Source organism: Drosophila santomea, chromosome 3R (genome assembly GCF_016746245.2).
Source record: "Drosophila santomea strain STO CAGO 1482 chromosome 3R, Prin_Dsan_1.1, whole genome shotgun sequence".
Classification (NCBI taxonomy): domain Eukaryota; kingdom Metazoa; phylum Arthropoda; class Insecta; order Diptera; family Drosophilidae; genus Drosophila; species Drosophila santomea.
Window position 1 is genome coordinate 16,520,317 of NC_053019.2, and position 20,842 is coordinate 16,541,158.

Genomic DNA, 20,842 nt, shown 5'->3' on the forward strand with positions numbered 1-20,842 from the left:
GTTTAAATGCCTTAACCTCCCCTCTTGATCCCCACCAAAATCAAGGCCGCCCCTTATCTATAGTTTTTTTTGTTTTTTTCTTTATGTGGGTCACAAACTGCGGCAAACATAAACAAATCGAGAGAGAGAAAGGGCGAGAGAAATGAAATCGAGAGAGCATGCGTGTTTGTATCTGTATCTGTATGTGAAAAGTATCTGGAAATGTATCTGCGGCCCTGGACGAGCGGTTTTCGTCATTTACAGATACACAGCTGTGAGAAGTTTGTTTTCCGTTCGCATTTGGATTTTGTAACCCGACCAGCGGCGGCAGCAGGTTGCTGTCGAATTGGAGAAGAAAATCGCTGAAAATAATTGAAAATTTGTTCATTATATTCACAATTAACCAGAGTGTTAGTGGGCAGTTGAAGCGAAAAAACTTAGTCGTGCAACCGCTCAAAAAATAAAGGAAGAAAACTAACGGAAGAACGCAGTTTTGCAACGCGTAGCACAACTTGAAAAATAGGAAAACAACGGAAAGAATTGTGCAAAACAGCGATGAAATGTGTTTACAGGCGTTAAATACAAGAGAGTTTCAATACTAGACTGCTTAAAGTTTGAAATAGTTACAAAATAAACGCAATTACAAAACCAAAGAATCACGTATAGACAGCACAAATTATGCCAAAACAAGTTCCCAATACATATGTAAGCAATAAATAACATTTTTGACAATCCATGACAAGGTTGTAATCGAAACTCTGAAAGAAAATACTTAAATAATTCAGTGACATCAGCAAACAGAAAGGTTGAGATTTAATTGAGTTGCTGCATGGGGAATAGTCTGATAACGAGTGGAAAACCGAGTCAGCGCCGTGAAAAGAGGCTTTTCGAGAGGCTGAGCTGCAGCTACGCTCAGGTGAGTTGTGTACACATTTCGGAAAACTCGGAAGGGTTGGCTGAGAGTAGAATGTGGAAAAAACGCACTTAACCTTGGCAACCAAACTCTGACGGCCCAAGAACAGGTGGTCAGGTGCATCGAACCCTCACGGGGGAGGATCACAAGAGAAAATGACCCATAGGTTATTGCCATGGTTAAGGGAAAATTCGAATGATAATTCAAACGATTTCCGCTATTAAGCTATTTCTAGGAATATTGTCAGAAAAGTACCTTTAATATGAACGAGGTATCTTCTTTCCAACTGCGTTATGTATAATGTAAATGTAAATGTAACCTGTTCCAAATAATATATCTGTGTGTGTTCCCTTCACAGGCTCCCAACAGAATGGAGTTGAATATGAATCCCCTGCTGGCACTTGCCCGTTCCATTGCGGCGCCACCGACACCGCCTCCAACACCGGAGAAATTGGACGCGGATAAGGGTAAGGAAAAGGAAAAGGATAAGGGTAAGGAGGGTCACCCAAAGGCTGCCATCGAACTGCTGCCCAACGAGATGTGGCTGGAGATCATGTCCTACCTTTCGTACAACGACCTGCAGCAATTGCGCATGGTGTCCTGGCGGTGCCGCGATCTGGTTCATCGTCGCCGTTTCATGGAGAAGGGCAAGGTGATAGTGACGCAGCACAACCTGGAGGCGCTCCACAAGCATGCGAAGGGCGGAAACTGCTACTTGAGCTTCGAGCGGATCGAACTGCGGAATCTACGCCAGTGCCGCCAGTTGGAGAACTTTCTACGTCTTGTCGGCCACGAGGTGAAGCATCTGCAAGTGCGCCATGCTCCTGTTTTCCGTAATCTGGATGGCAAGCTACCAAACTTGAAGGTTCTGACCATTGCCACGACCAGTTCCATGGATGACCAGCATCTAAAGGCGGTGGATGGCCTAGACATGAAGCAGTTTGCCCACCTTGTGGGATTCGAATGCGATGGCGTGAGCTTGGACTCGTCGCTAAAGTTGCTAATGCTGTTGCAGCTGCGACGGCCGGAGAACAAGGTGCAACTGCGGCACCTGCAATTCGAGTTCCGGCGGAACAACGAAAACGCTCTACTCGATGTCCTACAGGATCATGCGGACACCTTGGTGTGCGTCGACTTATTCTTCAGCTGCTCGCCGGGCATCGATACCCGTGAGTGGTGCCAAGCCTTCGAAAATATGCACAATCTGCGCACTCTCAAGCTTTCCGGAAACTGTCATCTGGTCCTGTTGGAAGCCGTCCTAAGAGCCGTTCCGGAGTCAGCACCCATCCGGCAACTGGACTTGACCGGAATGCTATCGCTCACCAACGAATTGCTGCTCTATATAGCTGGCAAGTGGCAGAGCACTTTGAAGGTGCTGGACCTAATGTTTTGTGTCCAACTCAACGCCAATTGCATTGATGCACTGCGCCAGCTGAGTGGTCGCTTGGAGGCATTGACCATGGCTTACTGCAGAGAGCTGACTGGAATGGGTTTGCTTCAAGGGCTGGCCGGCGATATTAACTACAGTCTGCAGGAGCTGCACCTGGAGGAGACCATATTTTTGGACGAGAGCTCCATGTGCCAGCTGTTGGAGCGACTGCCCAATCTTCGACGCCTCAGTTTGGATAACTGCCGCCAAGCGGTGACGGATCGCACCATGGCCACCATTTGCCAGTGAGTACTCTGCATTTTACAATAATCTCGATTTGATACACTTATTTTTTGACAGATACCAAACAAGACTGCGAAATCTTAACATCGACTACTGTGTGAAGATTACGGATCAAGGCCTGATGGGATATGGAGAGACTCCGTATGCTATAAGTCGACTACGCGGACTGAAGGAACTGAACCTTAGGGGCTGTCGCAATGTCACGGATAGTTCTCTAAAAGTTGGCCTGAAAATGCCAGAGCTGCGAGCTCTTTCCCTGGGCTACTGCAGCCGACTCACTTCCGAGGGATTCGAGGCAGTGACCCAGAACTGTCCATCCCTGGAGGCACTTTGTGTGTCCAGTTGCTTGGCAGTGGATGATGAGACTGTACTGAATATTGTGAGCAATCTGAAGCGTTTGAGAATTCTCAACCTGAGCAACTGCGCCAAGTTGACTCTACAATCGATCCACCACATCCTGGCACATGGACACAATCTAGTCGAGTTGATCGCCTGCTCCATTGACGGCATGGATCATGAGCAGGCCCAGCGCATTCTGGAGTCGCAGAGGCCACAAATGAAGCAGGTGCTTCTATAGCAGGAGAGGTACATCCACTGACGCAGACGAAACACTCCCCATCACAACGATTGGGGGAGTCACGACGATGATGAGTTCGACGACGACGAGACCGAGATAATCGAGATCGTGGTTTAGTCGCTCGTCTGACGTTTAGATTAAGAGGCAGCTGAGCGTCAAACGTACATTGATTTATCCCTAAGGAAATTATTTTAGACCCTGAAAACTTTGGGAAAAAACTTTAGAGGTGATACTTAGATTTTTTAAAGCCCCATCCGCTTACTATGTTAAGATCAGCCCCAACAGAAGCCAAATAAGAAAGTACAAGTATTTATCCCACCCAAAACCAACTTTACATTTCAGCGAGTAACGATTTATTTTGAAACTATCTTTAAACCCCAAGCCATTGCCATCGATAGGTATCTTTAAACTTTAAACTACGGTCATCAGATTTGATAGAATCGAGCAATACCAGCAAGTAAAGACTTTATCCTAAACTTTACTCATACGTAATCTAAGGCCATATAAGAAGCCCAAAGAGCTTGCATTTCTATATACCTATTAATCGGGTTAATCAACGAAACAATACTTCTACACAAATAATACTTTGAGTGTTGTTCAAGTCAATATATTAATCAGAGTGTGTCTACAATTTTTGTATCTTACATAGCATAAGTATACGGTTGATAAACATTTTCAAGGAACGAGTTTGCGAAAAGAGGCTGTTAGAATAAGTGGATGTTCAAATCTAACCAACCAATACATGATATATTTTAATTCATACTTGTAGATGTAAGAAGAGTTTTCAGAAAAGTTTTAAAAGAAATCGTTGGATTTTGGTATAAGGGAAGCAAGACTCTCCCGATAAGCAAGAGCGGAACTTTTGGAATATATATTCTTTTGAAGAATTTTACTTTACTTAATCAACTTTGAACATTTAATAAATGTTTGCGTGTGTGTTATAAGCTAATCGAAACGAAGGTTTAGAGCTAGAGGGTTTGACATAAGATGTGTGCTACGTATAAAGGATATTCAGCTTCTTTTGAAGAAAATTAATAAATACTAACTAAACTATTTGATTGTCAAAACGTGAAATTGTTTTTCTCTAGTAGCAATACTACTTTTTGATTAAATATAGTGCCGGTGGGGTGCCCTACCTAGCTTTGTAGTTCACCATTTCCGTGGCGGTGCAGCACATAAGCTTTCATCCTTCACCCAAATCACCCTCCGACGTTGATTGATGGGCTTTTCCTAGCGTTTCGCCCGCTTTTCATTTCCCACACTTGGGATTGAGAGAGTGGGTGGAAAGCTCTGCAGCTACCCGCTGCACACGAAAAGCTTTTCGAGTGGGAAAAACCATTCGACTCGTGCCAAATTCCAGCGGCATTGCACGCACTTTGACACCCATCAAGAGGCGTGTGCCGGGTTTTGGCCGATAACTGGATAACTGGGCAGAAGGGGTGGCTATATCTGCCCAATAGATAGGTGCGGGAGTGGGCACACTTAGCGTTTGCCGGTGCTAAACGAGACGAAACGAAACAAATGAATGAAAATATTATGTGGCCATAGAAAATGTCACTCGTCGACGGCGTGAAGCAGCTAAAAAGCCCGAACTGTCTTGAGAATCGCGAGGCGCTTTCGGCCAAGTTAGTGGCTCTGCCACGGCCCGTTGTGTTGTTGTTGGCGCACAGTGGCTAATGTCCCGAGCCAACGCTGCTGCTCCATAGACACTATGAAATATTGTTGCCAAAATACACACACGAATGCGACCCGAGACGGATCCGTAAATAAGACTGAAAGGTGCGCGAAATTCTGGCCAGTAAGTTGGCAAAGTCTGTCTCTCAAAATGTGTGCATCGCAAAAGAATGAATGTGCATTTCCTAGTTAGTTCTCTAGTTAGTAAAAACTTGTACATTTTTGTATTAAGTATTATTACTATCCACTAGAATAGAATCGAACTTACCTTCGCATTAAACAAAGACAGGTATTCCTAAAAGCAGCCCTGTAAGTTCAAGCTTTCTCGACATCACTCATACGCACGGTTGCCGTCGTTCACGATTGCATCACCTAATATTATTGCATCTTGTTTTCCATTTTAATTCCAAGTTGTGTTGTTTACATTATCGAGGTTTATTTAAGATTATATGCATAGCAGAGTCAAAATTCCCAACTAAGTGTTTTATAAATGGGCCAAAACAAACATTATTACAAGTTTTTGTTAACTAGCCTTTTTAATTACCAAAAAAATTGCGTTGTATTCGAAACCATTTTGCTTAGTCTCTAACATTGGCAGGTCCCATCAAGATATCTTCGCTTTTTAAGATTTAATTGAGCCGGCACGTTCGCTGGACGCGCGGTCATTACAGCCATGTCGCTCACCTTCCGCGTACATGTGAGGGAAAAACAGCGACGCTTCGTCGCTGGCTTTCAGATACAGATAGAAATCTGAATGAAATGTCGCTGCGGCTTATCAGATAAGTTTGGAGCGCGCTGGAGTGCGGTTGCAGCTGCTCTCGGGAATCAGAATCAGAACTCGAATCGGAATCAAATTAACTCGCATAAGTTATTGAGGAGAAGTCGGGCCCCCTAGAACAGCGGCCGGTAATACGGAATACGGTATATGGTATACGTTATACGGATCTTGACCTCGTCGGTAATTTGGTGCGTTTGCGTGCCAGTCGAGTATCTGAATCTTAGAATCGAGTATCTAGCATTGCGAAGCGCGAGTCCAGACCTCCGGTCCATTCCCTCCTCCTCCGCCCGGTCGGCTCCAATAAATTATTATAATTAGCATAGTTGAGGGGACATCCAGTCGCAGCCGCAGCCGCAGCAGTTAAACGGCAGTGGAATTTAGCGCTGTTAGTGGAAATTTTGTGAAAACAAAAGGGGAAAAATTCCAGGCCGCCGGCGCCATGTCCGCTGGCAATGTGAGCCTCGATCTTGGACCGCCTCGCGATCCGCTGGCCATTGTTATACCCGTAACGGTGGTCTACTCACTGATTTTTATAACCGGCGTGGTGGGCAACATTAGTACCTGCATTGTGATTAAGAAGAACCGTTCGATGCACACGGCCACGAATTACTACCTCTTTTCGCTGGCCATCTCCGACTTCCTGCTCCTGCTGTCGGGCGTTCCGCAGGAGGTGACCTACATCTGGTCCAAGTACCCGTACGTGTTTGGGGAGTACATCTGCATCGGACGTGGCCTGTTGGCGGAGACATCGGCGAATGCCACGGTGCTAACGATTACGGCCTTCACGGTGGAGCGGTATATTGCCATTTGCCATCCGTTTCTCGGCCAGGCCATGAGTAAACTCAGTCGCGCCATTCGGATCATCGTCCTGGTTTGGATTATGGCCATAGTTACGGCCATACCGCAGGCGGCCCAATTCGGCATCGAGCACTATTCGGGTGTGGAGCAATGCGGCATTGTGCGGGTTATAGTGAAGCACTCGTTTCAGCTGTCCACGTTCATCTTCTTCCTGGCTCCGATGTCCATTATCCTGGTGTTGTACCTGCTGATCGGTGTGCACCTGTACAGGTCGACCCTGGTGGAGGGCCCCGCCTCGGCTGCCCGACGGCAGCAGCTGAAGAGTGTGCCCAGTGATACGATCCTCTATCGCTATGCCGGATCCGCAACCGCCATGAGTCTCAATGGAGGAGGGACAGCGGGATTGATGGGCGGCTCGGGGGCTCAACTCAGCTCGGTGAGAGGTCGGCTCAATCACTATGGCACCCGGCGAGTGCTCAGGATGCTAGGTAATTATAGAACGATTCACAAATAGATGGGAGTACACTGGGGAAAAATACCGTCAGAAATGCGAGAGCCCCAAATTAATTGCCGCTAATCATTAAGTAAACATTAATTAATAGTAATAAGCCGATTCAATTAGTACGAAATTTTGACTAACACAAAAGTAAAGATTCCAGATTTAAAAAGGTTTAGTTGTGTCAACCAAATTAAGTTGTGTCTTACATACTCGAAATTCGTTTCATATTTCTGTTTATTAATTATAATGTGGCATCATTTTAGAAGCCCTACTTCAAGTTTTGCTGAGTGTATGCCAACTGTTCGACCATATGGCCTAAGCTGGGCTAATCAACCCGTCTGCAGCCAATTTACTGCGCTTGTCATTTTGGCACTCTCCATTTACGATGACAATTGCGATTACCAAAAAATATAATCGTCGACTCTTTATCTCTGCCTCTCGCTGCGTCTTCCCCATTTCCATTACCATTACCATTACCTTTTCCATTTTCATCCCCACGTCACTGTGTTTTCCCGTCCCCCTTTAGTGGCCGTTGTGGTGTGCTTCTTCCTGTGCTGGGCCCCCTTCCACGCCCAGCGACTGATTGCCATCTACGCCCCTGCACGGGGGGCCAAACTGCGGGATCAGCACGAGTTTGTCTACACGGTGATGACCTACGTCTCCGGAGTCCTCTACTACTTGTCCACCTGCATCAACCCGCTGTTGTATAACATCATGAGCCACAAGTTCCGAGAGGCCTTCAAGGTGGGTAAAACAAGGTTGTTAGGTATTATATACAAATAAAAAATATTTTATTAGAAATTAAACTGCCTTCAGTTTAGATGCTACTAATATAATGTTATTTTCAAGACACAGCGCTATAATCGAATACCTCGACTATGAGATACTTACCCTACCTTACTACTGACTATCCATCCTTTCAGGCCGTGCTGTTTGGCAAAAAGGTGTCGAAAGGTTCGCTGAACTCGCGAAACAACATCGAATCGCGCCGCCTGAGGAGGGCACTTACCAATTCCAGTCAAACGCAGCGCTTTTCCATTGAGTCGGCGGAGCAGCCGAAGCAGTCACAGTCGATAATGCAAGCAAGTGCCCCCTATAATCAGTGGATAGTTCCGATATTAACTGGCTCTCTTTCTCTCTATATATGTATATGTATGTACTCCACATTCAGAATGCGACGAACAAACCGCCAGTCGCCACCCAGTACGCCATGATCAGTGCCCAAGTCAACTGATAAACTCGAACTGACTCTCTCGTGCGGCTCCCTGATGCTAATTTATTTGAATTCTGTTTAAGCCAGTTATTTGTCGCCCATTGCTATTGTTGCTATTGCTGCTACCAAAGCGTTTTGTTTCAACTGCATTTGCATTCTTTTGCATTTCGCATTTAAAAGCTTATCACAGTCGAGCGCACTCTCTCCCTTGAGCATTAGGTTTTTCATTCATTCAGCTGCGAATACGCGGCTGGAAAAACTCCTAAACTAGTCTTTCAAGTATTCAGCATTATTCAGTCTAAGAATATTCGATCTTTTGACTCATACTATTCAGCAAACTGGCGCTCTTAAAATTCAACTTTAGTCAGAGCTGGGGGATTTACTCTTAAGCAAGCCTGAGGCGTTTATAAACTTAATAACATTATCGCTAATGATAAGCATAAATCAATCACTAGTGAACGCCCACCACTTAAATATAGGAATGTATTTTAACCACAAAAAGCTTATCCATTGAAATGTAATAACTTGTTCTTTGAAAAGATTACATTTAAATTGCCTAGATATATTATTTAGTCACCCAAATGTTTCGCATACATACCAAAGTGTAAGACAGATGTGCTTTTAAAGTGTATACTTAAGAAAATGATAAAAAATCTTGGTATATTCTCTATGTTATATTGAACCACCTTTAGAAATAAGATTTCAAAGATTTAGCATTCAACTCAAATCAAATGACGGACAAAGTTCGCTTACTAATCAGAAGCACATAACTTAGTAAATATATGTGTTATGTAAATATCCTAGAGATACCTTAAAGGATGAATTTGCTGTATTAAGATTATTCCCATGGCTGCAAATAAAGCTTAGCATATTCCGCGCCCGCTTATTTTCCGCATCTTTCTATGGATTCACTCTAGTAAAAATGTAGATACATTTGGGTTTTTATCGATTGTGACTCCGTCGTCTGCGCCTTGCTGACTACAAATGAAATTCTAATGAGGTGGCGACTGGTTCAAGGTCATGCAAATGCAGGGACGGCGAGGCGCATTAGTAATCCACCAAATTGTTATGAAAATGCAATCAGCCAAATGGAAACGCCAGCCAAATTCGCAAAAAGTGCAAGTAGGAGTGGCATTGGCCACGATAATAAGGAACAAGGCCCGCATTAAAGCGACGCAAATGCGTCAAAGTCCAAAGCGCAGCGGGCCATAAAGGAGCAAACAAGTCAGATGGCTAAAACAAAAACGATTTGTTCTGCCAACGTCACGTAAAGCCAAAAAAGAATTGGCTCAATACAACCGGCAAGAGGAGCAAAGGCCACGTACACACACCCACACCCACACCCCCACACACACACACACACACACACACATGGCCGCAAAGTGACGTAGAAATTATGAAGTTTGTGATTTACGAGCAAATCGGGCGAGAAAAAGCAGCAGGAAAGTGAAGCAGAAAAAATGGTAAATTGCAGAGGTAAATTACTAACCGCACTTTGAATACCCCGTAATAAAGTGAATTCAAATCACTAAATTGCTGAAAAAGAAAAAACCCCTTTCGAATTTTAAATAATATTTTTTAATATTAAACAAATATCACATTATTATTAAATATCTGCATTAAAAGTTCAGATGTCTCAGAGTGTTAATGTTACAGGGTATACTTAACAATACATTGGATAGGTAAAGCCACACAAAACAGCGTTTAATGTGCCAAAAGTTTAGACAAACACGCTGTCACACACACACCAATAGACAAGCACGTACGCACAAGGAAGGAAGCCACACACACACTCAGCAACGAAAGAGAGAGAGAGAGAGAGGGAGTCAATAGGAGAGGCAAGCGACCTCCCACACTTTTTAGTGAGTCAAGCTGCCAACAGGTGGCGTTGACTGCAGTGGGGGAAATTAATCAGAGCAGCAGAAAATAAGCAAAGCGACGCTAGAGTGGACCTTGTTTTGTTGCGCCCGTTAAAAACTTTTTATAAACTCTGATGCTGCAGTGACTTTGATCGTGCGGTTTTCGTTTCGTTCTTAATTAGCGGAATTAATTTGACGGCCACGACTCGCGATTCACGTGCTGAGGTTAATTTAAGCCGGCTAGACGAGAAAAAAATCAGAAATAAGCATACGCTAAGCGGCGCTATCGTCAACCTGTTTATATGTATGCGTTTGCTTGGCAAACATTTGTTATATTCATATCACATTCACATTTAATTATTGCTCATAAATGTAGAAGTCTTCAACTTGTAAGAAGTGTTCTATTATATAGATCTAACGATATATCACTTTCATTACGAAAAAGTGTGAGTTCTTGTTTGGCAATAATGAAATATTTTTATTACGAAAAAATATTAGATCTTACTTGACCGTAGAATAAACAAATTTAAGAACATATCACTATAGCCTTGACTTTTGCTATAAGTCGTATTAGGTTTGACTCGACCTAATTTTCGTCAGTCTAAAGCTGGAAAGTACAGGAACAGCATCGTTCTTCACAAAATCACCAAAAAAAAAAATTATACAATAAATATAAAAACTAAAAACATAGTAAAACCCTCAGAAACAAGGTAAAAAAAGTGAATGCACAATGTGAAAAGTCCTTTTTCTATTTGCATGTTTAATTTTGTATTTTAGACGATGTCTAACGTTATTAAAAAGGTGATTCCCATGCTGGACCGCATCCTAATCCAACGCTTCGAGGTGAAGACCACCACCGCGGGTGGCATCCTGCTGCCCGAGGAGTCGGTGCCCAAGGAGATGCAGGGCGTGGTGGTGGCCGTTGGACCCGGAGCTCGCAATCCTGCTGGAGCTGGACACTTGTCCGTTGGCGTCAAGGAGGGCGATCGCGTTTTGCTGCCCAAATACGGTGGCACCAAGGTCGATATGGACGACAAGCGCGAGTATGTCCTGTTCCGCGAGAGCGACATCCTTGCCAAGCTGGAGTAGATAGATCCTGCAACACTTTCTTAAACACCACAAGCCGTAAACTCCAAACGAACACTACTATTTATGCTGCAACCTCCACCTCTGATCTTTACCACTTATCCCCGGTGTAGACTTGCATTTTGCTTCCGGATTGCGTTCGAAACTAAATGATTATAATGAAATGTTATATTTGGTAGCTTACCAATGTACACACTACACACACACTTCATCCGACTGGGAAACGTGTCGCGCCTGCTCTTATAGCGACCATACACACTACCAACTCGTGTAAGGACAGGCCAAATAAACCACTGTTCAGGTGCGTTTTGTGTATTGAAAACTTATTTCTCTGTGTGGTAAAAAAATGACGTTGAATGCTGCCCACAAAATGAACTATGCCTCAACATGCCCGTTTTGTACCAGGGCGTAGTACAGTGGGCTTTCTATTAGGCGTTTGCAACATTCAATAAAAAATATTAGTTGCTTTACAAAAGTATTTTTTTCTATAATGCAGCAAATTGCATCAATGAAATATACCTCATGTTGTAGCTTATTTTATTCTTGTTCAGATTATTATAATTTAAAAAACCACTTTTACCGATTTTGGGAGAAATTATAGATTTTAGGACTTAACCCTACTTTTCCAAATTCAGAGTAATCTCATGCTTAACGGGAGTTAAACAAGGCGGTTTCTGAATTGTTTTGTTATTTTAATTAGTACTATTATTGTTAAGTTATGTAAAATAATTTAGTATATAAACACTATCACGAAATCAGTTGTTTTTGCTGAGATTAAAAAAGGCATACAAAATTAGAGAAAGCCTTTTCGAAAATAATAATATATATATAAGGGACGGTGCCACGCCCCTAGTTTTTGGGGTACGTATAGATATGTTCTTGTACAAATTAATGCAAAAAAAAAAATTAAATATCTTTTTTCGTTCTGGAGTTATTAATTACAAAAAATAGAAAGGGCGGTGCCACACCCACAATTTTTGGTATCATTAAAGATATGGACTAGTGTAACCCCAATTGAATATCTCTCCCCGTTCTGGAGTTATTAATTAGTAAAGGGGGCAAGATGCCCCATAAAGTATGCTATAGTATGAGCGATTCCTTGGGATTCCCCTTTCTATGCAACTGTTACTCCCACACTAAGCCGCACCGCACACTGCCCAACAACTGTTCCCAAACACCACCACCCACCTCCCACTCGGCAGCCTGTTGCGTGGGCTCCTGCGTCTAACAGCTCATTGGCAGATGGATGGCTTCGGTTTCGTTCGGGTTTCTTCGTGCTGGAGGCTCTGCAGTCGGCAGTACCGTTCGTATTGGCTGTCCCGTTATCTCTGCGGCGGACTAACGGTGAATGTGCGGTGCGTACCGTTCTTCTAAGCTATAAAAGCCGATGGCCGACCGCACTTTGTTGGCAATTCGAAGAGCGTTGGCACCTGACTCTGATCAACAAGTGGCAAGTGGAAAGTAGAGCGTCCTGCAACTCACTCGGTAAAGTGTTCGGTTTCTGAAAAGTTCTCTAAAAGTTCCCAAAAGAAAATTTCGAAAGAAAATTATAACTGACGTCGGACAATTTGCGTGCAGCTTGCGAAATAAAATTTATTGAAAAATGTGGTACAGCAAGTGCAGTTGGACTTTGGTAGTGTTGGTGGCGCTCTTTGCTCTCGTGACAGGTAAAATTATATTCTCTGTATTATTATACCATTTAAGTTTAAGTGGAAAGATCTCTTAGAAAGCTTTTAAATTATTAGGACACTTTAGCCATCCAATCCAGTTTCTAATGGTGTACAAGATCTAAATTAATAATATCTAAAATGTTTATCCTTTATTAAAAGCAGTTATCAATTTAATTACATAGTTTTAAAAGCTTTCCAATCATGGCTTGTGGTTTTCAACTTAAAAAAATTCATTATTTTCTTAAAAATATTAAAAAAAATATTCTGGATATACATATACTATAGCTATAACTAAAAAATTCAGCAAGTTTCAGTTCCAGTTTTGTCTATCGCTATTGAATAAATTAAAAATGGTTAAAGATAATTATGACAAGAAATTTAAATGTTTTAAATTTGTTCCTTTATTTTTAATAACTTTTTTTTATCAACGCACTGTTACCTATGCGGCAATTTAATTTGATCTGCTTAGAGTAGGTTGCTTATTAACACTAACAGAAGTCATCCTAATAGTAATAGGAAGAATTATAAATTTTATTTCATTTTCAATTTTAATTTTTGTTAAATCTTTAATAATAATAGTAAGTCGCTTGAGGTTTGCCTCTTTCTGAATAGGCTATTTGGGCTTGCACTGAGTGGTTCCATCTTTCCATCTCTCAGCCCAATGTTGAAATGCATTTTCATGGCTATCTTCTTTCTTTAGTTAGTGTGACTGGTTAAAAATCATTAGCTTTAAAAAAGTCTTCAGCAGCAAAGCAATCAATCCACTGAGTTGCATACTTTTGGGCAGACGTTGATGAAATTAAATGTTTTGCTTAGTCACCCAGTTCGAAGAATTCGGGTGACTATCTATCTGAACCATAAAAATACCAAACTACTAGCTGATTAACTAACTGGTAATACGTGTTATGAATATCATGGTCATTCGCGTAAGCTCCAGCTCCCATTTTCCGATCTCACCCAGCCCCTCTTCCATTAACGCCTCTAATCCGCTTTATCTGTTTGTGTTTTATGCGCATTTTCCTGTTGATACGCCTTTGTTTGCTCGCTTGTTCGGCGGCTTCCCTTTTTGGGGTTTTTCTACGTACTTTCCTTACCCACTTACCACTGTGTACCCACTGCGTATGCAGACTAACAGGTGGAGTCCAGGGATCGGGAAAATCGGCCTTTCCACCGCGGGTCGGAGAGATCAGGGGCTCGATTTCACGATTTCACCATCGGTACCGACACCCCCCCGCCAACACGCTTTTAACGCTTTCGATTGCCATCGTAAATTAATCCGAACTGCGGGCCACAACACCATTACAGGGATAGAAAATACGTTGCAAGATATTATTGGTTAAGGCATAAAAGGTTTTAACTTATTCACTACGTCAACAAAGACTTTTAATAATTTAAACATTATAACATATTTGCATTTGATATTTAAGTTCGTAAATAAAATTTTACTGAGTATACAAATGCATTTTAAATTAAGTTTTAGTTAGAGTTTACAGAATAGTAAAAATATATTAAGATAAAGTTTATTGCTTTAAAAAAAGGCACAAGTGCAACATATATTTTTCTGTGTGCATCCGTGACACGCTGGTAATGGAAATTCACGCAATTTGAGCGTCAGCAAGAATGGAAAAATAAAACCCAAAACCAAACCGAATCCCAAACCCAAACGTGTGAACCTGTCAAGCTGTGCCGCCTGCAGGCATTGCAATTGTGGGTTTCGCCTCCAGTTAGATAGATAGTTACTGCCCTTCCTTCCCCGATTGCCATGCAGATTGGCCATGGCCAAAAGCACAGCCTTCCTGTTGGGGAAAAATGCGTATTGGGTTAGGTTCAGGTCGAATAGCAATGGGAATTTGGTCAATTATTTTGCGAGTGTACACGGCAGTTTTATCTTGACAAATGACTTTTTGGGTTTTCATGGTTTCAATTCATAACATCGCATTTGGCCTTCTTTACCAATAATCTGCTCTTCAATCAATAACCGAAAAGCTGATAAAACGAATAATTTATGCGTTCATATAGAAATCGTGGGTATATTTTATTTATATTAATATTTGTATGCGATTTTCCTCGCTAGCATAACTTTTGTTCATATCTCACAATGTCAGCACAAAATTATAATTAACTTCTCACTATTAAGCAATTAAGAAATTAAATCACACCTCTAATGACACTTCCCAATGCATTTTTCCTGCTGGGGATTCCCCAAAAATTAGACAACAATTAGATAACCGCACAACGATATTGACCCACTGCTGCTAAAATTATCCATTAAGTGGGGTTTTCTGTTAAATGGCGTCGCACTTTCAGTCATAAAAAAGACATTATTCAGAAGTGGAGACGCCAACGCTGGCCAAGATCAAGGATGTGGCTATTAAAATGCGCTGGTCAAGTTAATTAGGTATCTCTGCTGCTGACTGCAAAGGGTGTGGATTGGGTGTGGGATTCCGCTGAAGAGGGCCATTAAAATGGGGTGAAACTCGTTTAATGACAGCCCTTCGATGCGGCGACCCCAAAAAGGCTTCGATGTCGGCAATCGCTATCTCTGATGGCCGCCATGGCTGTCAACAAGTGTGGGTTCCATATGCAGGGCTGCCCGGCAACAATTAATCCACGGTTTAAGTAATTGACAAATGATTACGGGTTTGATATATGGCCAGGGTAGCAACAGCCGCACCAGGCATGATGGAAATCGTCTGGCCGGCCAGGCGGGCGTGTATAATATATATATTTATCTTGGCTTATGCAAACTCCAATTTCGCCCTTCCTCCTGACCTTTTTGGCCCATCTGCGTCATGGAACTTGTTGCTATTTGGCGTAACTCCTGCTCTTTGTTGCAGATCCGCCTGCCAGCGACTGACAGTTGCGCAAAGCGTGCTCACATGCCCATCCAAATGTCCTCTGTCCCCAGCTGAGTCCTATTCCCTATTTCATGGTGATGCGTTGCCGTCCATTTGTATGATTAGTTCTGCGTCGCCACCTCTTCCAGGTTCTTTCTTTTTCGGCACACAATGCACGAGTGCCATCAAGGACGTTGTGTAAGCCAGGACGTTATGAACAGCCGCAGTCACAGTCACAGGTTGGACGAGGATACGCAGCTCCACTGGGTTGCTGGAAACTCTGAACTTTAGGGCAGCAGGTTAGGCATCGGGCAAGCGTTGGTAATATTTTTGGCAAGAATTATGTAATAGTCAAATGTTCAAGGGGCTATGGTAAATAACACATTTTTGATAAATGCTTGATTTGAGAAAGTTCTTATAAGGTAATAAAATATATAATATATTTATAGTTCTATGCAAGGCATTATTTTTTGTTCCAAAAATAATTATATTATTGTATTCAGTTGTATACTTCCGCACTTTTTGCTGTTGATTTACCAAAGCCACTGGGATGCAGGAATGCTACACCTTCAAGCGTCCCAGCCGAGTGCATTACTCAACCCACTACGACTTGGCATATGAGTTCCATAATGGTCGCATTTATCATGGGTCGCGACACTAGCAGCCAAGCACACAATAAACACGTGCTTTTTACACACGGAAAGTAGCAGCCGAAGTAGGAGCATTAATGGGATGCTGGAGAAAGTAGCTTTTACTATAGAACCGTAAAAAAAGAGAAAGTTTTAAAGCCCTGGCTTAGGCTCGGTGGGTGGTCGAAACTACGCTGCTGTTGGTTTTCTGACACCTGGCTGCGTTTCTAGCAAATTTACGCGCACAAAGTCTTTGGGCTGCGGCAACTGATGATGATTTATACTAAATTGGAAAAAATGTTGCATACTTTCAGGTTCCTGCCTGGAATACGGACATTCCTGTTGGGGAGGTAAGTGCTCTCGGGTTAAGCTCTGACGGCAGCAGTTCATCACAACTGGCCCGGCAGTCGTGACTCACATTTATGTATTCCACAGCTCATGGCAAGCGATCCGGTGGCAAGGCGGTCGTAGATGCTAAGCAGGCAAGTAGAGGAAGGACATATGAATTTACTCCTACTTTCATTTGCTGCACATTTTACATCTCAAAAGTGATAGCCTTGTACAGCTCAGAATATTTATAATTTATAATACAACAAAATAGTTTGCCTTCGTGTGAAAATTACTTTAGCAAATAACGCTTTAATAGTGCGTATTCAATAAGCGAGCTTTAATTCAACCATATTTATTTCCTAAAATGCACTAAGCAAAACTCAAACCTGAAATAAATTTAAAGGGTGTTGTTATGATTCAAAATGTAGTTTGAAAGAGTTTTTGATATTTCTGGTATAAGTAACATAGATTTATCAATATTTTATGAATATTAATAATTACAAATTTGGTTGTTCCTTCTATAGCAGCCCTTACCAGGTGCATATGCGTTGGATAGCGTGGTGGAACAACTATACAACAACAACAACCAGAACAACAACAACAACAACAACCAAAACAACCAGGATGATAACAACAACAGTGACGACGACAGCAATGACATCACGATCACGAATAGTGGCAACAACTTGCCCTTGGCAGCTCCAGCCATTCTAAAGTCGGAGGATCGGCGAATCGGTGGCCTGAAGTGGGCGCAGCTGATGCGGCAGCACCGCTACCAATTGCGCCAGTTGCAGGATCAGCAGCCGCAGCAGCAGGGGCGTGGCAGGGGCAGGGGCAGGCAGTACGATGCGGCAGCCGAGAGTTGGCGGAAGTTGCAGCAGGCACTGCAGGCTCAGATCGATGCCGACAATGAGAACTCGGGCTACGAGCTCACGAAGTGAACTTTGCGAACCCAATTGCCAAATTGAAATTATGCAGCTAATACGCTAGCTAAGCCAGAAGAACAAATGAAAAAGCGAAATGAAAAGATATTTAACACACGCGATCATTGCATGCCGGGCATCAATTAAAAAAAAACCCAATTTAAATCAATTACAGCAGTCGGATGAAGAGATCGGAGCAGGCACTAAAAATGTAGAATTCGTTGTGGTTTTTTATTATTAAACTTACTGAGCCGATCAGTGGAATCCTTTTTGGCCATATTGCGTCACTGGCTGGATGCCGCAATAATGGCCTGCTTCGTTTTCGTTCACTTAACCGTACTTAATCCCTAACTAACTAAGCATATGCAGATACGATCTTAAGAATTACCACTAATAAAAGCTAACATTGAGTGCACTCTGTGTCTGTCTGTGTTTGCATTTCAAGCCTTGATTTTGGCGGGTATCTGGAAGCAGGCCGCATCCCCCTGCTTATCGCCCAGTCCCCAGTGGATCTCCAGGCTGACGGTTGGGTAGACGGGCAGGATCTTGAAGCTGTTCTTGTAGGTGTACACCTGGCCGGCCTTCAGTGGGCAGCCCACCTTCTTCTCGCCGGCCTCGTCGTAGATGTGCGGACAGGCACTGGTGCCGTAGTATCCTGGGAACGGCAGCGGCACGTCCAGGATAATGCCCTGGATGTCAGAGGTCAGCTCGTGGAAGTCGCGCTCCGGCCGGATCTTCATCTGTATGCTGGCCTCCGTGTTGCGCTTCAAGATGCACTTGCTCTTGGGGCAGTTGGAAATGGACACTTCTCCGGCACCTAGGGCCTTGGATTTAGCTGGGGCACAAGAAGATGAATACAAAATGCAAAATAAATAAATGCAAATATCTCGAGTTTCTTTTGACTATAAACCACACTGCGTATCGCGTATCTCTAAAAATATGTAATTTTGTTGTGGAAATATGTATATTTTGAATTCCATAAAGCTTATTAAAAAACATCTTAAATAAAGGTATAATTGATAACTAGTTTGATGTTAATTGGTTTCCAAAATATACATATAGTTAAAATTAAAGTAATAAACGAAAATGTTACTATCATTCTTAATATAGATTTTTTATAAATTGAACGGCTATTCACTTTCAAAGCTTTAACTTGAATAAGGCAAAAGTGTGGCCTATTTTATTACAGTTCATTGACATTTTAGTTATGCTGTGGGTTTTGAATATTTTATATCCAGTTTTTACTTACATTTCGGGCAAGGACTGACATCCGTGGACGACGTGAAGCCGATCAAAGCGGCAAAGATTAGAAAGAATCCCGAGCTCAGCTTCATTCTGATGATGTTGATGTGGCTAATTGAAAGAAAAGTAAGACGAATTTAACGAGAGGTCGCTAATTGCTGGTCAACTAAATTGGACCCGGCCGGCCGAGTTCGAGAGCTTTGGCCTGTTTGATAACACACACGCGAGTGGTAATGGCCAAAAACCGGTTGCAGTTGGGCCAGTTGGAGCAAAAAATAAAATTCGAAAGAGCGACCTTGACTACAAATCATCTCACTAAAATCACAAAATAACGTAAAGTTGGCAATTACAACTTGGACAGCACAAGGCGACTTTTGTTGGAGATACAAATCATACAGTTGGATGCCAAATGGCTTGCACGTATTTTACATTTAATATTTATAAATGCACTAAATTGTTTTTCTGTTTGCTGCCTAATTAGAAGTCAATCATTCTGGAAAACTCCTACATATATGCTAATTTACCAGTTTTTCCGGCAATTGCTGTCAGTTTCAAGTGGTTAACTTCCAGGTTTTCAACACGGAGCTCTCGGGAGCTAGTACTTTAAGCTATGAACGACGATCAGCAACTGAGCCACAGACTTCGTCGCATGTTCATTTTATATATATAAAATCAACGCCGAGTGCTGATTCACAGGCTTAATTGAGTACTGCCCGTTTTCTTCGCCTGTACGGCGTGCTAAGCGCTTAATTACAATAAGAAATGAAGACTATTAGCGATTATAGGCCATATCCATTAATGTTTACATGTCAATGTTTTTGCTTACCTCTAGGCCTTAGAGGAAAAGTAAAACCTGCTATATACTTGACGTCTATAAAAAGAACCTGAATGGAAGGGAAAACTGGCCTGAAATCTTGATTTTTATGAATCTACCAAATGCGAACCATCATTAGATTCCCTTATAATATTTTTTGAGAAAAAACTTAATCTCAGCAGTGTAAACACACATTTCTCGCACAATTTCGACCTTAGATTTGACCATTTTTCGCCAGAGGCCAACGAAGGTGCGAATTCACTGCCTGCTTTAAGCCGAATGATCAAATAACCGCAAAGTCTGGAGCCCATAAAAAGATTTGCAATCGTTTTTGTGTGGCCCAAACAAACAAGAGTGCTTGAAATGCAAATTGCATTCATATGAACACAAGTATAGACAAACCTGCTGCCATACGAATGCTGTCTAAGATCGAATTGTGATACGATATCGTAGACAAGCCCTGTCAATAGATCGCTAAACCGAAATGGTCGTCTCATTTGATATGCAAGGCACCTCACTCACGACTTGTGAGTAATCGCATCAATTTAGTTGAGCTGTTTAAGAATTATCAACGCGAAACCCTTTGTTCAGACAATCCAGGAAGTTGACGACTTGTGGAGTGTAACGCGCCCACTTTTAAGTTCATTCCAATTAGCATTTAGAAAGTCGAGCTTCCAACGAAACCGAGAACACAACAAAACGAAACGAATTGAAATCGAAATCGAAATCCAGTACTATACGGAATTGTGACTGAGTACACATATAAAAAAGTATAGATAGTTTAGATGCAGACAAGCAAGACCACATTAATAGTTGCTCTTTACTAAATGCTTTTTTAAGAGTGATATTTCAAATTTCTTTTATTAAACTGTGTAAAAATTAATGTCACACACTGATGAGAATGTAAGCTTACATTTTATCTTTTTCTTAGGTAACAACTTGTTTAGTTTGATTTCGAATAGGTGTTTCAACGCGCAACCGCAACGCTTGAAGCTTGAAATGCAACTGACAGGTATCGAAACCGAAAGCTGCGCCCAAATAGATAAAAATCCCACTGAACTGGCCGGTTTGTCTGGCCTGAAAAACTTTACACAATGCTGCAGAATTGAAAGTTTCCGGCCTTTTGTGGAGTAGGTGTACTGCTTTAGTGCTTCTAGAGCGGTCAACGTTCAATCAGTTGCTGCGCTCCGTTGGAATCGAGAGGAAAGTAAAGGAAACTCGTACTATTAGTTAGGAAATGCTTACTACGTTTCTAGTCTTTGTTGACACTCTACATACGGAACGAGCTGGAAGTGGCAGATATTGGGGAAGTGCCGATTATTTGTTCGTCAAACTCGGAAGTCAAAGCT

General features: G+C 42.3%; 5 protein-coding genes across 7 annotated transcripts; 4 read left to right on the forward strand and 1 right to left on the reverse strand.

Moving 5' to 3' along the window:
• Positions 1-300: 300 nt before the first annotated feature.
• Positions 301-4,165, forward strand: LOC120452312 (dynein regulatory complex subunit 6). The gene is made up of 3 exons (XM_039636462.1): positions 301-895; positions 1,251-2,566; positions 2,622-4,165. The coding sequence occupies exons 1-3, from the start codon at positions 809-811 to the stop codon at positions 3,139-3,141; spliced, it is 1,923 nt and encodes a 640-aa protein (XP_039492396.1). The 5' UTR covers positions 301-808; the 3' UTR covers positions 3,142-4,165.
• Positions 4,166-5,326: 1,161 nt separating this feature from the next.
• Positions 5,327-8,191, forward strand: LOC120452313 (pyrokinin-1 receptor). The gene is made up of 4 exons (XM_039636463.1): positions 5,327-6,879; positions 7,417-7,634; positions 7,814-7,972; positions 8,062-8,191. The coding sequence occupies exons 1-4, from the start codon at positions 6,033-6,035 to the stop codon at positions 8,122-8,124; spliced, it is 1,287 nt and encodes a 428-aa protein (XP_039492397.1). The 5' UTR covers positions 5,327-6,032; the 3' UTR covers positions 8,125-8,191.
• Positions 8,192-10,586: 2,395 nt separating this feature from the next.
• On the forward strand, positions 10,587-11,370 carry LOC120451860 (10 kDa heat shock protein, mitochondrial). The gene is made up of 2 exons (XM_039635859.2): positions 10,587-10,673; positions 10,739-11,370. Exon 2 carries the CDS (start codon positions 10,743-10,745, stop codon positions 11,049-11,051), a length of 309 nt encoding a protein of 102 aa, XP_039491793.1. The 5' UTR covers positions 10,587-10,673; positions 10,739-10,742; the 3' UTR covers positions 11,052-11,370.
• A 1,106-nt stretch (positions 11,371-12,476) lies between these two features.
• On the forward strand, positions 12,477-17,825 carry LOC120451106 (neuropeptide CCHamide-1). 2 transcript variants are annotated; one of them, XM_039634515.1, is made up of 4 exons: positions 12,477-12,715; positions 16,499-16,534; positions 16,620-16,666; positions 17,039-17,825. In XM_039634515.1, the coding sequence occupies exons 1-4, from the start codon at positions 12,652-12,654 to the stop codon at positions 17,453-17,455; spliced, it is 564 nt and encodes a 187-aa protein (XP_039490449.1). In that variant the 5' UTR covers positions 12,477-12,651; the 3' UTR covers positions 17,456-17,825. The 2 variants fall into 2 exon arrangements, with proteins under 2 accessions (XP_039490449.1, XP_039490450.1); XM_039634516.1 differs by having other exon boundaries at positions 17,042-17,825.
• Positions 17,650-20,556, reverse strand: LOC120451107 (ecdysteroid-regulated 16 kDa protein). 2 transcript variants are annotated; one of them, XM_039634518.1, is made up of 3 exons: positions 20,407-20,556; positions 18,687-18,790; positions 17,650-18,272 (listed from the first exon to the last, which is right to left on the reverse strand). In XM_039634518.1, exons 2-3 carry the CDS (start codon positions 18,769-18,771, stop codon positions 17,878-17,880), a joined length of 480 nt encoding a protein of 159 aa, XP_039490452.1. In that variant the 5' UTR covers positions 18,772-18,790; positions 20,407-20,556; the 3' UTR covers positions 17,650-17,877. The 2 variants fall into 2 exon arrangements, with proteins under 2 accessions (XP_039490452.1, XP_039490451.1); XM_039634517.1 differs by lacking the exon at positions 20,407-20,556 and adding an exon at positions 19,204-19,343.
• Between the last annotated feature and the right edge of the window lie 286 nt (positions 20,557-20,842).

Bases quoted from the DNA above. Each gene is read 5' to 3' on its own strand.
- LOC120451106 (XM_039634515.1), top strand. From the start codon at position 12,652: ATGTGGTACAGCAAGTGCAGTTGGACTTTGGTAGTGTTGGTGGCGCTC. The intron at 16,535-16,619 runs GTAAGTGCTCTC...TGTATTCCACAG, and splicing joins CGGACATTCCTGTTGGGGAG to CTCATGGCAAGCGATCCGGT. The intron at 16,667-17,038 runs GCAAGTAGAGGA...TTCCTTCTATAG, and splicing joins CGGTCGTAGATGCTAAGCAG to CAGCCCTTACCAGGTGCATA.
- LOC120452313 (XM_039636463.1), top strand. From the start codon at position 6,033: ATGTCCGCTGGCAATGTGAGCCTCGATCTTGGACCGCCTCGCGATCCG. The intron at 6,880-7,416 runs GTAATTATAGAA...GTCCCCCTTTAG, and splicing joins GCGAGTGCTCAGGATGCTAG to TGGCCGTTGTGGTGTGCTTC. The intron at 7,635-7,813 runs GTGGGTAAAACA...CCATCCTTTCAG, and splicing joins AGTTCCGAGAGGCCTTCAAG to GCCGTGCTGTTTGGCAAAAA.
- LOC120451860 (XM_039635859.2), top strand. From the start codon at position 10,743: ATGTCTAACGTTATTAAAAAGGTGATTCCCATGCTGGACCGCATCCTA.
- LOC120452312 (XM_039636462.1), top strand. From the start codon at position 809: ATGGGGAATAGTCTGATAACGAGTGGAAAACCGAGTCAGCGCCGTGAA. The intron at 896-1,250 runs GTGAGTTGTGTA...TTCCCTTCACAG, and splicing joins TGAGCTGCAGCTACGCTCAG to GCTCCCAACAGAATGGAGTT. The intron at 2,567-2,621 runs GTGAGTACTCTG...ATTTTTTGACAG, and splicing joins ACCATGGCCACCATTTGCCA to ATACCAAACAAGACTGCGAA.
- LOC120451107 (XM_039634518.1), bottom strand. From the start codon at position 18,771: ATGAAGCTGAGCTCGGGATTCTTTCTAATCTTTGCCGCTTTGATCGGC. The intron at 18,273-18,686 runs GTAAGTAAAAAC...CTTGTGCCCCAG, and splicing joins TGTCAGTCCTTGCCCGAAAT to CTAAATCCAAGGCCCTAGGT.